The sequence below is a fragment of the Neofelis nebulosa genome, chromosome 2, assembly GCF_028018385.1.
Source record: "Neofelis nebulosa isolate mNeoNeb1 chromosome 2, mNeoNeb1.pri, whole genome shotgun sequence".
NCBI classification, from domain to species: Eukaryota; Metazoa; Chordata; class Mammalia; order Carnivora; family Felidae; genus Neofelis; species Neofelis nebulosa.
Genome location: NC_080783.1, coordinates 11,396,852 through 11,410,859, shown reverse-complemented (window position 1 = coordinate 11,410,859; position 14,008 = coordinate 11,396,852). Strand labels below are relative to the sequence as shown.

The window sequence follows — 14,008 nt, the reverse complement described above, 5'->3', positions numbered from 1 at the left end:
GGGTTCTAGTCTTACTCTCCCATTCAGGAGCTGAGTGATTTTGGAACTTCAGTTCTCTGGGTCTCCCTGTACTCCTTCAGGAACCAAGGAGCAGGGGTGATTTCTAACATCCTGCGGGCTGTGTGCTTAGAGGGACAAAGAGATTTGGGTCCTACAGTCTGACTGTCTGGGTTGGAATCCCAGTTTCCCATTTGTATCCTACGGTAAATTTGCTTAATGCCCCAGAGCTTTAAAGATGGAAAGAACAATAATGCTTACCCCAAAGGGATCCTGTGAAGATTAAATGAGATACTGAATGCATTCATTCCATGAACATTGGGCACTTTGCTCCCAGCTCTGCGAAGGGGGGGTGGGTGGAGTAGTGAAGAAAAGGCTCGGGCCAGGCTGTTTGGAGCCCAATGGGAGGGTCCCAGACGACACCCAGTAAACACTAAAGAAGAAGCAGGACTTCAAACAGCTACAACTATGAAGAAAACCCAACACAGCGATTTCATGGAAGGCTGCTTTCAGGGAGGTGGGTGGCAACATTAAACGGGTAGGTTGGGCTGAGGAAGGTTGCCTGCCTTACAGGCATAAATCAATTGATTACATCTCTCTCGACCACGGTTCCACATTTGGCGATGTCTGAGGATTTTTGGTGGCCGCAACTGGGGGTGGGGTTGAGGGGGCGTTCTGACATCTAATGGATAAAAGGCTAGGGTTCAATATTCTCCAATGCAATAAGACCGCCGCCTCACCAAAACATTATCAAATGCAAAATGTGAATAGTGACAAGGCCGAGAAACCCGAATACAGAGCGGACAGCAGGGTAAGGGTCCTGGGTCAGAAGGCAGCTTGCGGTGACCGGGGTACAAACGGAAAGCCAGCGTGGTGGAGGAAACCAGGATGGGGAGAGAGGCAGGTTGGGGTAGGTGAGGGAGCACCTTTTGGAGCACGGTGAGGAAGTTGGAATTATCCCCAAAGCAGTCGGCAGCCCCTGGGAGAGTTTTGAGCGGGGGAGGAAGTTAACTCAGGTAATAATGCGCTTAGCACATCCAAGCTGTCTAATAACTACAGTCCATCGCTACCATCACCTGCGTATCTTTGCTACTTTGCCCCGGCCCAATTCCAGGCCTCTGCGCGGCCGCAGTAACTGACTCCTCCTGGCCAGCAGAGGGCGCCGGCCGCCACTTGGCCTCCGGCCGCCCGGGGCGGGCCTCCTCTTGCCGTCCCCCTTCCTCGTCTTTTCCCCTCAGGAGAAGTCGGGAAGGTGGCGGCGGCGGCGGTTGTCCCGGCCGGGCCGGTTGGTGTGGCCCGTCAGCCCGCGCTCCGCAGCGTCCGCGCCGCGCCCAGCGCAGTCGAGTCGAACCGAGGCGGCCAGATCCGGCGCGGGCGGCGCGCGCTGACGGAGGGCGGCGGCCGCGGCCAGGGCGGCCCGTGGGACCGCGGGCCCCCGGCGCAGCGCCGCCCGGCTCCCGCTCCCGGCCCTGCCGGCCTCCTCCCTCGGCGCCGCGGCCATGGCGGCCAGCGCGAAGCGGAAGCAGGAGGAGAAGCACCTGAAGATGCTGCGGGACATGACCGGCCTCCCGCACAACCGAAAGTGCTTCGACTGCGACCAGCGCGGCCCCACCTACGTGAACATGACGGTCGGCTCCTTCGTCTGTACCTCCTGCTCCGGCAGCCTGTGAGTGCCGGGCCGCCGGGCCGCCGGGCGGGGGTGGGCCCTTCCCCGGGGCTGGGGGCGGGGGGAGCGGGGGCGCCGGGCGGCGCGGGAGGCCGGCGGGGGCGCCCGCTTGGGCCGGCGGTTGGGGTGCGGGCTGGCGGGGAGGGGCGCGGCGGAGGCCGTGGGGCGGGATGCGCTCGGCCCCGGCCGCCGGGCTGGGGATGCGCGCTTTCGGTTTCTCGGGCCGAGGGTCCCGGCCCGGGGCAGCCTTCGTGGGTGGGGCGTGGGCGAAGGTGGGGGTCAGGAGGGGGCGCCCGGGGCGAGCATCTCTGCGCCCCGCGGAGCCGGCGCCGTCTCCCTCGGGCCTCTGCTCTCCGGGGCGCTGACCCGATGGGGCTGAAGGGAAAAGACCGGAGGAGGCTGGGGAGGGCCGTGCGGGTCTTTTGTGTGCCCCGCTTGGCGGCGGCCGGGGCGCGGAGATCCCCGGCGAGGCACCTGCCGGGCGCCCGCAGAGAGGGGGTGGGGGGTGGGGGAGAAGCTAGGGTGGGAAAGAGCAGGGACGCTTAGGCTGGGCTTCCTCCACCCCTCCCCCCGCCCCCCGGGTCGAGAGAACCTAGGTCACTGGGAGAAAGCAGGCACTTAGGAGGAGTAGCAGGATTAAAATGTCTTGGTGGCAGAGATGTGAATCCCAAGGGAAGAAGTTCGAGAGGCTTAATTGCGAGAGAGGGAGGCAGAGAAGCAGATGGGAGGTGGTGGGGTTTTAGTTTTATGGTCCAAAGAGAGTCTTGAGTTTGGGGAAAGTTTGAATGCAAATAAGGTACCGACTAGAAGCTGTGTCATGGTATCTGGAAGACTTGTCTATCAGCGTCAGTATCTGTATACAGACAGGGGAGAGGGGACGACAGCATTTTGTTCGGAAAAACGGAGACTACCTCTTGAATCGTTTGGGGTGGTTTGTATTTGTTCTTCTTCGCTTCATTAAGCTTTATTTTGATAAGATTTTTGTCACTGTGAAATTTCCTTTGGAAAGTTTGCAGATGATTGTGGAACTGCCGAGCTGCTTTTGGGTACTAATTATCTTGGCAAAGTGGTGGTCACTAAATATTCTTAAAACCTTTCTTGTACCAAAACATCCACTTGAGTTCTTCATTGGTAGCATTCCTTCAAATAAAGTAATTTGGCCCCCATCCCCCCCCCCAAAAAAAAACACCTTGTAAGATTAATACTGAGGCAAAGTATATAATAGATTAGAAAACTCATGTTTAGAAAATGCAGGACGTGCCTAGCAGCCCACAATTCGCTTTTTTTCCCCCTTGGGCAACAAGATGTTATTAGCCTTCCATGATGTTAATTCTTCAACAGACATTTATTGGGTGCCTCCTGTGTTTTGTGTGAAGCCTTGGGGTGTGCTGATGAATACAGCAAAATCACTGTGCTTTTGGTGCTTACACTGTAGGGGAGATGGTAATATAAGTAAATGAGAGAAATGTCAGGGGTAAGTATGCTAAAATGTATGTGATAGGAGAGACCTTGTTTGAAACGTTACTATTTATTTTTAATTTTTGTTTTTAAAAAAAAATTTTAATGTTTGTTTATTTTGAGAGAGAGACAGAGAGACAGAGTGTGAGCAGGGGAGGGGCAGTGAGAGAGAGAGAGGGAGGTCCAGAATCTGAGAACCCGTGTATCGTAAGATCTTGAACTGAGCTGAAGTCAGATGCTTAACCAACTGAGCCACCGAGGTTCCCCGGAAGGTTACTCTCAGATTGTAGTCAGAGAAGCACTCTAAGAAGTTGGTAAACAGTAATATTATTGAATTACACAGAACTGTAGAGCTGGGTGATATCTAGAAGAAAGTCTGGTTCACACTTCGAGTTTACAGATACAGTTAAGTGACCTGTATTGGGCAACTTTGGTTCTAAAATGAAGGCCAACAGTCTGGTGATTTAAATGTATTTGGTTTCTCTTATGTGCATAATGGTAAGTATGTTCTGCTTTTACTAAGCACAAGGTCGTTTGGTACATGGGAAATACTTGGTTTGGAAAAAAAAATGTCTATATTTACTGTTTTGAATTTCTTTTTTTTTTAAATTTTTTTTTCAACGTTTTTTATTTATTTTTGGGACAGAGAGAGACAGAGCATGAACAGGGGAGGGGCAGAGAGAGAGGGAGACACAGAATCGGAAACAGGCTCCAGGCTCTGAGCCATCAGCCCAGAGCCTGACGCGGGGCTCGAACTCACGGACCGCGAGATCGTGACCTGGCTGAAGTCGGACGCTTAACCGACTGCGCCACCCAGGCACCCCTAAATTTCTGACATTTCTCTGTAGTCCTTCATAAGTATAGCAGGGCAACATTTAGTCTAGGCAGCAAATGTTTAAGATCAACAAATATTTACAAATTTCTTCCTAAAAGCCCACATTTCAGAAACATTCTATGTAGAAGGATATCTCACTATGCTGACAATTGCTTATTTTAAGAATTTAATCTGTGATAGATAAGACTTTATATCTCCATTCGCTGGTGATTCTGCATATATTTATTGCTCACTTGGTCTGTGTCACATACATTATGGGAGGCAGTGGTGTTACTTGGATCCTACTGTCTTTAAGGAGCTTGTATTCTAACTGTGTAAACAGTGGTGATACATTGTAATATTTCCTTTCTCTAAAAACTATTCATGAAATATGTAAATGGATAGAGAAAGCTTCACAGAAGATTTGATTTCTGAACAAAGACTTTTAAAGGCAAGATCCATGTGGCTGGCTGCTTCATGGTGTTGAAAGAACAAGTACTTGTGAGCTAGATAAACCTGATCTTGAATCCTGGCACCATTTATTACCTGTGTGGTATTGAGAATGTCACTCAGTCTCCTTGAGTTTGAATTTTCTCATCTGTGAATAGTGAGGATAAAGTTTACCTTGTAGCTTTTGGATGTAGATTAGTTTTCAGTGTTAGAGATAACCTGTTTAACATCTCACTTGATGCCTGGTACATAGTAGCTGCCCGGTAAATAGGAGGCATTAACGTGGGGGAAAAGCCATTCCGTGAGTGGCAAACAGAATGTGAAAGACATTGAAATGAGAAGCACCCTTATAAAAATCTATCAGTTTGGATTCTTCAGATGTGACTCAAAACCTTTGTTCTGAAGGGAGACTTTTCCAGGGGCTCGACGATGTTGCCTAGATTTCTCTCAACCCAAATTGGCAGCTCCCAGCCCCTGCAGCTGGGTACTGCCTTAATTCCCGCCAGTGTCCCAGCTTTTCCAGAAGTTCTGCCATCACTCAGGCATGTAGCTACCTTGAACCGGTGCCCTCATTGGACTCACTATCCACAGTGACTTCACTGGGGCAACAAGGGTCCCCAGATAGAGTCCTCACGTCAGAAATCTGGGATTCTTGGGAAGGAAAGAAGAGATGCAGGATCTGATGGCTACTGCAGAAATATTGAAGGGACAGGAGCTCCTAAGGATTTCTGTCCTTGAAAAGCAATGATAAAATAATTTGAGGAGAATAGAATAACTATTGAGTTTAATAATTATATGTTTGCTATGGAGGTGACACGGTATATTTGGAAGAATATGAATTTTGAAATCAGAATCCGACACTGCCACTAGCTTTGTGACTTAGGGCAAGGTATTAAGCAAGGCCACTGTGTGCACGTTGTCCTGGATCCTTTGGGAAACCTTGATGTGCCTAGAAAATGCTGATATGCAGTAAATGGTATCTACTGTCATGAATTCTAAATTTTAGAGGTTAGTCACATACCCTTTGTCATTCATTTAGTGGTATCTTTGTTCACACAAATTGAATAAGCATCTTATTGTTTATATTTGTAGACCCTCAGAATCTTTTCTTTCCTGATGATTGTCCTATACCTGTTTGATGCTCATTCAGAGTATATGACAAGTCAAATTGTGAAACTTGAAATGTAGATGGTTATTTATTACTGAGCTAGAATGGGGGTATTGTAACAGATTGATTTGTCACTTTCTTTCTGGTCCTACCTACAGAAATACTTAAAATTATGAATGGACACTCCATTACAGCCAACAGTCAAACATTGCCTTCATGTTAAGGAACTTTTAGTTGATTTAAAGACTAGTTTTAGACCAAATTGGGGTGGCTGGGTAGCTTAGTTTAGCGTCCGGCTTCAGCCCAGGTCAGGCATGATCTCAAGGCTTGTGAGTTCAAGCCCCACATCAGGCTCTTTGCGGTCAGCACAGAGCCTGCTTCGGATCCTCTCTCTCCCTCTGCCCCTTCCCTGCTCATGAGCTTTCTCTCTCTCTCTCAAAAAAAAAAAAAAAAAAAAAAAAAATTTGGGGGTGCCTGGGTGGCTCAGTTGGTTAAGCAACTTGAGCTTAGGTCATGATCTCACGGTTTGTGAGTTTGAGCCCTGCACCAGGCTCTGTGCTGACAGCTCGGAGCCTGGAGCCTGCTTCAGATTCTGTTTCCCTCTCTTCTTTGCCCCTCCCCTGCTCATGCGCACTCTCTCTCTCTCTCTCTCAAATATAAAATAAAACAAAAATTAAAAAGACTAGTTTTAGACCAAATTATTTAATATTGGCATAATCAGTAAATAAGAATTGTTTGTCTTTAAAAAGTAATTCATGTTTTTCAAAAGGGTTTAGATAAGATAAAAAATAACATTTGAGAAATATTTTGTCCCTTCTAATACCAGCTATTTTATGTGGACAGTGTATTTAAAATGGGAATTTCAATAGGTGTATAAATGTAGCCTGATACTAACTTATACTCTATTAATTTTGTGTGCATTTTGACTCATGGTGAATATTTTAAAGTTAGATGAAAAGGCATCTAGTTTGTTTTTATACAATTATTAGCATTAGAGTGGATTGCAATCAAATAGTCTTTTGGAGCTCTGTTTATAATAGTCAGGATCTTACGAGATTACAGTGGGCAGTGATTTATATCTTTAATTCCTTTTCCATTTTTTTAGTACTCTAATGTGGCTGTATTCAATGAGATGTTTTGAAAATTTAGTACAATTTCAAATTAGTGTAAGTGGGAAGACAATGAGATACTTCAATTATGAAGGACACGATGTTTTTAAGCAAATATTTCATTAGGTTCCCAGCACTAGTACATGTGTGGGGATACAATTCAAGTATTTGTTGAAATAGAAAATGTAATAATAATAATAATTAGTAACATTTATGGAGTGCTAGCTGTGTATCAGGCAGGATTCTAGTAACAACATGAGGAAAATACTGTTACGTTTATCATTTATCGAGAGCTGTTTAATATAATAACTTGGTAATCCAGTTGGCATGGTATTTGGTAAATATATAGTTTAAGTGAAGATTATGTAAATAATGACACGTGAATTGTTTCCATAAAAACGACTCCAAATTGTAAAATTAGCATACATTCTTTTTTTTCGAAAATATTTTAATGTTTATTTTTGAGAGAGAGAGAGAGAGAGACACACACACAGCATGAGTGGAGGAGGGGCAGAGAGAGAGGGAGACACAGAATCTGAAGCAGGCTCCAGGCTCTGAGCCGTCAGCACAGAGCCTGACGTGGGGCTCGAACTCAACAGACTGCGAGATCATGACCTGAGCCGAAGTTGGAAGCTTAACCAACCGAGACACTCAGGCATCCCTAGCATACATTCTTAGTGCTTTGTTGTGATACTTTGGTTGATGTTGGGATCCAGAACTAATGCTGAGTCCACCGCTAGCAAATGTATAAAGGTTTCCCATGGATTATTGTAAACTGTTTTGAACTCTACATTTTGGGGAGTTAAATGGTAGATTTTAACTTTGTTGGATTTTAAAAGCAGGACAGACAGTTTATGGATGTATCATGCATTTTTACTTCATAGCTATGCTTTTCAAAAAAATTTAAAGGAACTTAGTTGCAAATGTGTTTTCCTAACTTTTAATTTTGTTCAGAAACTGCTGTTGTGTATTGTGAGTGTAATGGGAATATGGTGCTGTTTTGAATTTGGCCGGTCTACACTGCCATGAATGAATTCTCTTACTATTTTCTATACCTGAATTGTGATGAAAACCTCCTATCCTATGCATTTAGGATTGATAGTGATTAGATTCATTAAAAATCAATTATGTATGTATGTGTGCATATGTATATATGTTTTTATATACTTAGTTTTTTTATTTTAATGTATAATTGTTAATTTGTCAGAGTTTTTTGTAACACCTAGACTTTTCTTTGAATGTGGTTCCACTGACTAGATTCTTTGTCCCTTTGCTATAACCCAGACTCACATTGTGTTGTTTACAATATTTAGAATTTTTTTTTTTAATGTTTATTTTTGAGAGACAACACAAGCGGGGAAGGGGCAGAGAGAAGGAGACACAGAATCCGAGGCAGGCTCCAGGCTCTGAGCTGTCAGCACAGAGCCCCATGCGGGGCTCGAACCCACGAACCGTGAGATCATGACCTGAGCCGAAGTCAGACGCTTAACCGACTGAGCCACCCAGGCGCCCCACAATACTTAGAATTTTAAGTTGCTTTTAAAGCAGGTTGAGTGCGGGATTGTTCTCGATCTTCTCTTCAGTCTTTTACAATTCTTGTCTACGGTTAAACAACAAGTTTTCATAGTGACTCAAGTCTCCAAAATACTTCGTTTTTATGGAAACAATTCTCATGTGTTGTTATTTTACATAATCTTTAATTAAACTGTATATTTACCAAATACTGTGCCAACTGTATTACCAAGTTGTTATATTAAACGGCTCTTGATAAACATGAAACTCAGTTGGAAGGAGCAGGAGAGAGCCGGCCTCCTAGCTGGGAATGTTTGCTGTGCAATAGGCATTTGCTGTAGGTAGGTTGTTCAGCAAGGAGGAGAAACATGGATTCCTCCAACAAATTGATGAAGGGGGGCTGTTCTGTAGTTTTGTGAGCATCTTCTGTCCTGGGAAAACTCATAAGCATATATGGTATGGTGGCATCCTGTTTTCATCCTTTTCTAGACGACGTGCATAATGCTCATATTCTTGAGAAAGTCCTGTGGAGATAATCAGAACTAGGTGCCGTTACTCTTCCCATTGATCCCCCTGACTTCTTAATGTATTTCCCACTTTACACAGTCAGAGTGGTAATTGGTTAGGAATACCCACCGTGGATTCCTCTAAGGTGTATAAAAAAAAGGTAAATCACTCATAACCTGGAGTAGTTAGTAGCAGGTTCCTTGTGACATCCTTTACAGGCCCACACCTGAGAACTCTTGTCTTAAGAGTTGGATGATTGGATGTGATTAGAAGGAAATTCATAACTGGCTTTACGGTAGCAGTGGGAAGCTTGTTTGAGTTGTTCGAAATATGAGGAATGACAGTTTTTTTTAAGTTGGAACATATTTTTTCAGACTCCTGAGTAAGATGTAGTCTCCTTTTGATTGGAACCATACTGTTTCAGAGAGAGGGAAGTCATAAATACACCTTGCTTTTATTCTGGTTGCTTCTTTTAAGAGGTACATTAACTGCAGCATGCTCTAAGGAATTTTACCAGGATGATAAGCAGATTTAAAACTGCAGGAACCAGAAGTAAAGACGGGTGGGTTGGGGAGCTGTATATATGGTCACTGTCTTTGGGTAATTTTAAGGCCTGTATGTGGAAGAGGTAATAAATTTATTCTCTGGGAGGAAATGGGAGACGTGTATGGAAGTTATAGAGAAGCATACATGTTTACAAAAGGAAGAGAGAAGTTTTTTGTAATTGTCAGATTCTAAAAATTCTGTTCTTCCCCCATGTTTTGTTAAACTGTGCTAGCTCTTTGATGGGGAGAGTATTAAAATCACTACAACTAATAATGTGGGAAAACATGAAAACTCTTCCTCATTTCTGTCCTCAAAGCTTTATCTCCTACACAGTGAATTTTGGTAGTTCTAAAACAGTTGTGTTCAGTAGGTACGTCTGTAAAAAGATCGCTAGTGTCTAGTAGAGAGACTTGATACCTTTGAAATTTAAAAAATTCCTCAAACTTTTTCATCAAAGAAAGCAACCTGTAAATTGTATGTCAGTTAAACTTGGCTTTTTTTTTTTTTTTAATTTTTTTTTTTAACGTTTATTTATTTTTGAGACAGAGAGAGACAGAGCATGAACGGGGGAGGGTCAGAGAGAGGGAGACACAGAATCTGAAACAGGCTCCAGGCTCTAAGCTGTTAGCACAGAGCCCGACGCGGGGCTCGAACTCACGGACCGTGAGATCATGACCTGAGCCGAAGCCGGCCGCTCAACCGACTGAGCCACCCAGGCGCCCCTAAACTTGGCTTTGAAGAGCAAGGACTCTTTGTGTCGATTCTTTTTTTATGTTTCATTTTTAATTCGGTTTTAATGTTTATCTAAAGAATACGTGCACATAATGTAAAAAGGGAAAGGTTTATAACGAACAACAGTCACCTGTTCCCTTCCTCCATTTCAGATTGTCCTAGACAGTGACTGTGAACTCTTGTCTCTGCCCTCCTTCTGTGTTTACCTTAGTATTTCTAACTAACATAGTTACAGCTATTGGAAGTTTTTTTTTTTTCCAGTGTTGGCTTTATATATTCACTTCTCTGTTGTACAAAGAGGAAATAAGGATTTGGTCCTCAACACTTCTCTCTCCCTTTACATCTACTGTTTCTACCTCTTCCATATAATGTTATCACCGTTGTTGGTTAAATCATTATTTAGTGTTTGCCTTGTTGCAAGTATGTACGTATTCTCAGCTGAGACCTATAGTATATTATTATTATTATTTTCTTGCTTATACAAACTTTTCCCTGAAGTTTGTAATTGTGTAGTTCTCTTCATTTGTTTTCCATGTATGTATCGTTAATATATCCCCAGATAAATAATCTCTGGCTGAGGCATAAAACTTCTTTCAATATGATCAGACGCATCAGGTACCTTTTTTCTTTTTAATTGATAAATCTTTTCTGGGCACTTCTGTCATCTTCTGGCCTGGTCATACTTCTCTCTAGACCTACTATGCAGTGGTCATCCTGGGACTTTTCTTCTGCCTTCATTTTGGAAATTTCTTTTTCATGTTTAACCTGTGTTAGACCCTCTCTTTCCAGGAGCCCACATCTTCATTAGCCTCCTGATAAAGATCAGTGAGAGATAGTTTTGAGAGCTGTATGACTGTAAATGTCTTATTCTGCCATCATTTTTAAATTAATCGTTTGTCCCCATTCATAAGGGTGGAAATACTTTACCCTTGAAGTTTTAAGGCATTGCTTAATTGTTCAGATCCTCAGTATTGATGTTAGGAATTAGGAAGTCTGATGGTATTCTTCGTATTCATCAGTAGACTGATGCAGCCTGCTGATTCTTCGTGTCCCATTTTCCCCCTCCCTCTTTGGGAGTATATGTGATCTTTTTTTCTCTTTTCTTCTTTTTTTAATCCCTGCTGTTCTGAACCGTACGTTGAAGTATTTTGGTTAGGTCTTTTGTTCATTATTTTAGCCATTCTTTTGGACTCGTTGGTTTGGAAATCATGCTTTTTTAGTTCAGAGGTATTTTCTCCTAAATTGTTGTTGGTGACTGAAAAAGAGCCTGGCTGCCATTTTTCTAGGATCCAAGTTGAGGAAGAAGACTAGAGGCACATAATCTATCATTCAGTTTGTAGAAAGTCCCAGTTAAGTCCCTGGTTTTTAGCATGGTACCTAATAACAGTCCTTAGTCTATTTGGATAGTCTCTGCAGATTAAATTTTCCTTCAGACTTCTGCCTAGGGCCTGGTAGGGGTAGTCTTGTGGCTGTAGTGGAACTGGGAGTTTATTTTTGACCCTATGTAATCCCCAGCCCCACCCCCACCAGCCTGCCTGGGATTCCTTTTGTGAATCTTTAAGGGGTTCTGTAGTGGGAATGAGCTTCTAGTTGGCTTCTCTCTGAAGGAGATTCTGTTTTGCTTTTCTTGATTCTGCAAAGTCAGTTACTGCTGTTATATTCACTTTTTATCTTCCAAATTCTGTTATTAGAGAACTACCGTATATACCTTTGGCCTCCTTTATTCTCTGTTCCTGTCTCTTTGTGAGTTAATACCATTTTATTCCTTTGCTTTCATTTCAGTGAGGTTTGGAGAGGTTTGTGAAGACATTCTTGGGTTTTGTCCACTTTTAACTGGATACCTTAATTAGGTTTAAATTGTTACTTGAGTATTATTTTTTTTAGATGTTTTGCATAAGTGTTACAAGTACCTTTTACGGACCGTATTTGTGACTTTCAACCCTCCCCCCGTAAAAAAAAAACAACAGGTGTGGTTTACATCGTGTGTGTGTGTGTGTGTGTGTGTGTGTGTGTTCAGTATTTTTAAGTTGGGTTCTGGATAGACTAATATTTTGGAATATCCAGTACATGTTAGTGCCTTGGCATCCACAGTTTGTAGAATCTTGATAACCTGTTAAAGTTGTCTTCCATCTGCTGTAGATTTTAAAGGTATAATTTTTTTTGATATGAAACATTATTTATATGTAATATTTTTACTACATAACTAGGATTGGGATAGATCTAAATGTCATATTAACTTTATTACTTTAGATCAATATTAGCAACTGCATAAGTTTCCACAGGCTATTAAAATATTTTAACCAGCTTTTCCCCCAGGGGGAGAAAAACAATTAATAAAACTGAATAAGTGTTCCTATTCACCCAGCACACATTGTTATTTGAGTTGAACAAATGGCAGTTTGCAAGATTGTTTGAGACATAGTTAAGAGCAGCATACTGGTGGACATACGGAATGAGTCACACCATCTGGTTACAGTCATACCTGGGTGGTGGTCGTTAAAACTAAAGCCCCTGGGGATCTGCATATGACTTAATTATACTGTGAAAACATATTGGGCTCCACCAGTAGGTGACTTTGGAACTTCTTGAAACCAATTAACTGGCAAACATGCTTTCAAAATATCAATACTGCTGTTATTAAATGAGTCATTACCTAATTCTTTTTTTTTTGCACTAAATTGGAGACTTAAAATGTGTATTTTAGGATCTGCAATGGGTGGTACTTCAATATTGGCACTATAAAAATAATGTGGCTTACTTGCTCAACACTTTCATCCAGTAGTTATGACTAATATCATTACAGTAAAATGTTTTATAAACACTGAACTCACATGACAGCTAGACTGGGCTTAGCAAAAAAGGGAAGTGGCAGCAGCTTTCACAAATCCACCTTTAAAGTGACTAGATAAATAATTCAGTTTTGATCAGATTTCATTCATTTAAATGATCAAACTTGGTAAGTAGAGAAGAAGGTAGGTCCACTAATGAGAAAAAATTTATTTTAATTAGTGTAAAAGTTGTGGTTACCATGAAGAGTAACACGGAATTAGGACTATGGTGTTTTATTTAAGTTAGTGCACATCACTGTTAACGCTTTTGGTGTGTCTTAACGTAACGGTAGATTCCTGTCACTACTGCCACAATCAGCACACGGGGCTGTTCCACCATCCCCAAGACTCTTCTTAACCCTTCTCTGTTCCTAACCCCTGCCAGCTGCCTGTAGTTCTCCAGCACTGATTTTTCTTTCCAATAATGTCAGGTAAATTGTATCATAAGTACATAACTTTGTCAGATTGTCTTGTCTTCGTCACTCAGCATCGTACCTTTAAGATTAATCCAAGGTAGTTACATATTCCAGTAGTTCGTTTCTCCTGATTGCTGGTTAGTATTCCATTGCTGGGTAAATAAAAGTGGGATTGCTAGGTCATTTGGAAAGTGTATGTTTAATTTTTTTTTTTTAATGACGGTTTTTCTTTTGATTTTCCCTTTTTTTAAAAAAAAAATGTTTGTTTATTTTGAGAGAGAGAATGGCAGTGCGAGTTGGGGAGAGGGACGGGGAGAGAGAGTCTTAAGCGAGCTCCATGCTAAGTGTGGATCCCGAGGTGGGGCTCGATCCTATGACCGTGGGATCATGACCTGAGCAGAAATCATGTGTCGGACACTCAACTGACTGAACCACCCAGGGGCCCCCAGTTTTCCCTTTATACTATTTGGGAAGCTGTGAATTCCATGTACTTTTATGGTCATCATTGAAATTTTGTTCTCCATACTGACATTCTAGAGTTAATTTTAACCTTCCCCTAATAACTTAACAAGGTCTTTGAAAATACAAAGTACCCTCACATAAGGGGTATTGTTGATGAGATGTTAAATTTGTCTCTGTTCCACTTCATAAATCAGGTGTGGTTTTTGTTTTTTGGTTTGGTTTTGTTTTTGTTTTTGTTTTTGTTTTTGTTTTGAGATTTACCTACGTGTTTACCAGTATCTTTGCATCTCAGGATCTTCCTGGGGTCATTCTTCTTCTTAAAGTGTATACAATATGCATTTCTTCCGTGAGAATCTCCTGGGGGGTAAACTCTTGGTTTTTGTTTATGTGTAAATATTATTAT

At 42.5% G+C, this 14,008-nt stretch overlaps 1 protein-coding gene and 1 long non-coding RNA gene across 12 annotated transcripts in view; both read left to right on the top strand.

Moving 5' to 3' along the window:
* The first annotated feature begins 1,359 nt into the window (after positions 1-1,359).
* Positions 1,360-14,008, top strand: part of AGFG1 (ArfGAP with FG repeats 1) — a 72,876-nt gene continuing 60,227 nt past the window's right edge. For 10 of the 11 annotated variants that reach the window (XM_058702564.1, XM_058702554.1, XM_058702545.1 and 7 more), the window contains exon 1: positions 1,360-1,663. In XM_058702564.1, coding sequence (XP_058558547.1) covers positions 1,497-1,663 — 167 coding nt within the window. In that variant the 5' untranslated portion in view covers positions 1,360-1,496. The remainder of the gene's footprint in view (positions 1,664-14,008) is intronic. The other variant, XM_058702571.1, reaches the window with a different exon arrangement.
* On the top strand, positions 1,953-5,926 carry LOC131496854 (uncharacterized). Its single transcript, XR_009254674.1, has 2 exons — positions 1,953-3,619; positions 5,196-5,926. It is a non-coding gene; the product is annotated as an uncharacterized LOC131496854 (long non-coding RNA).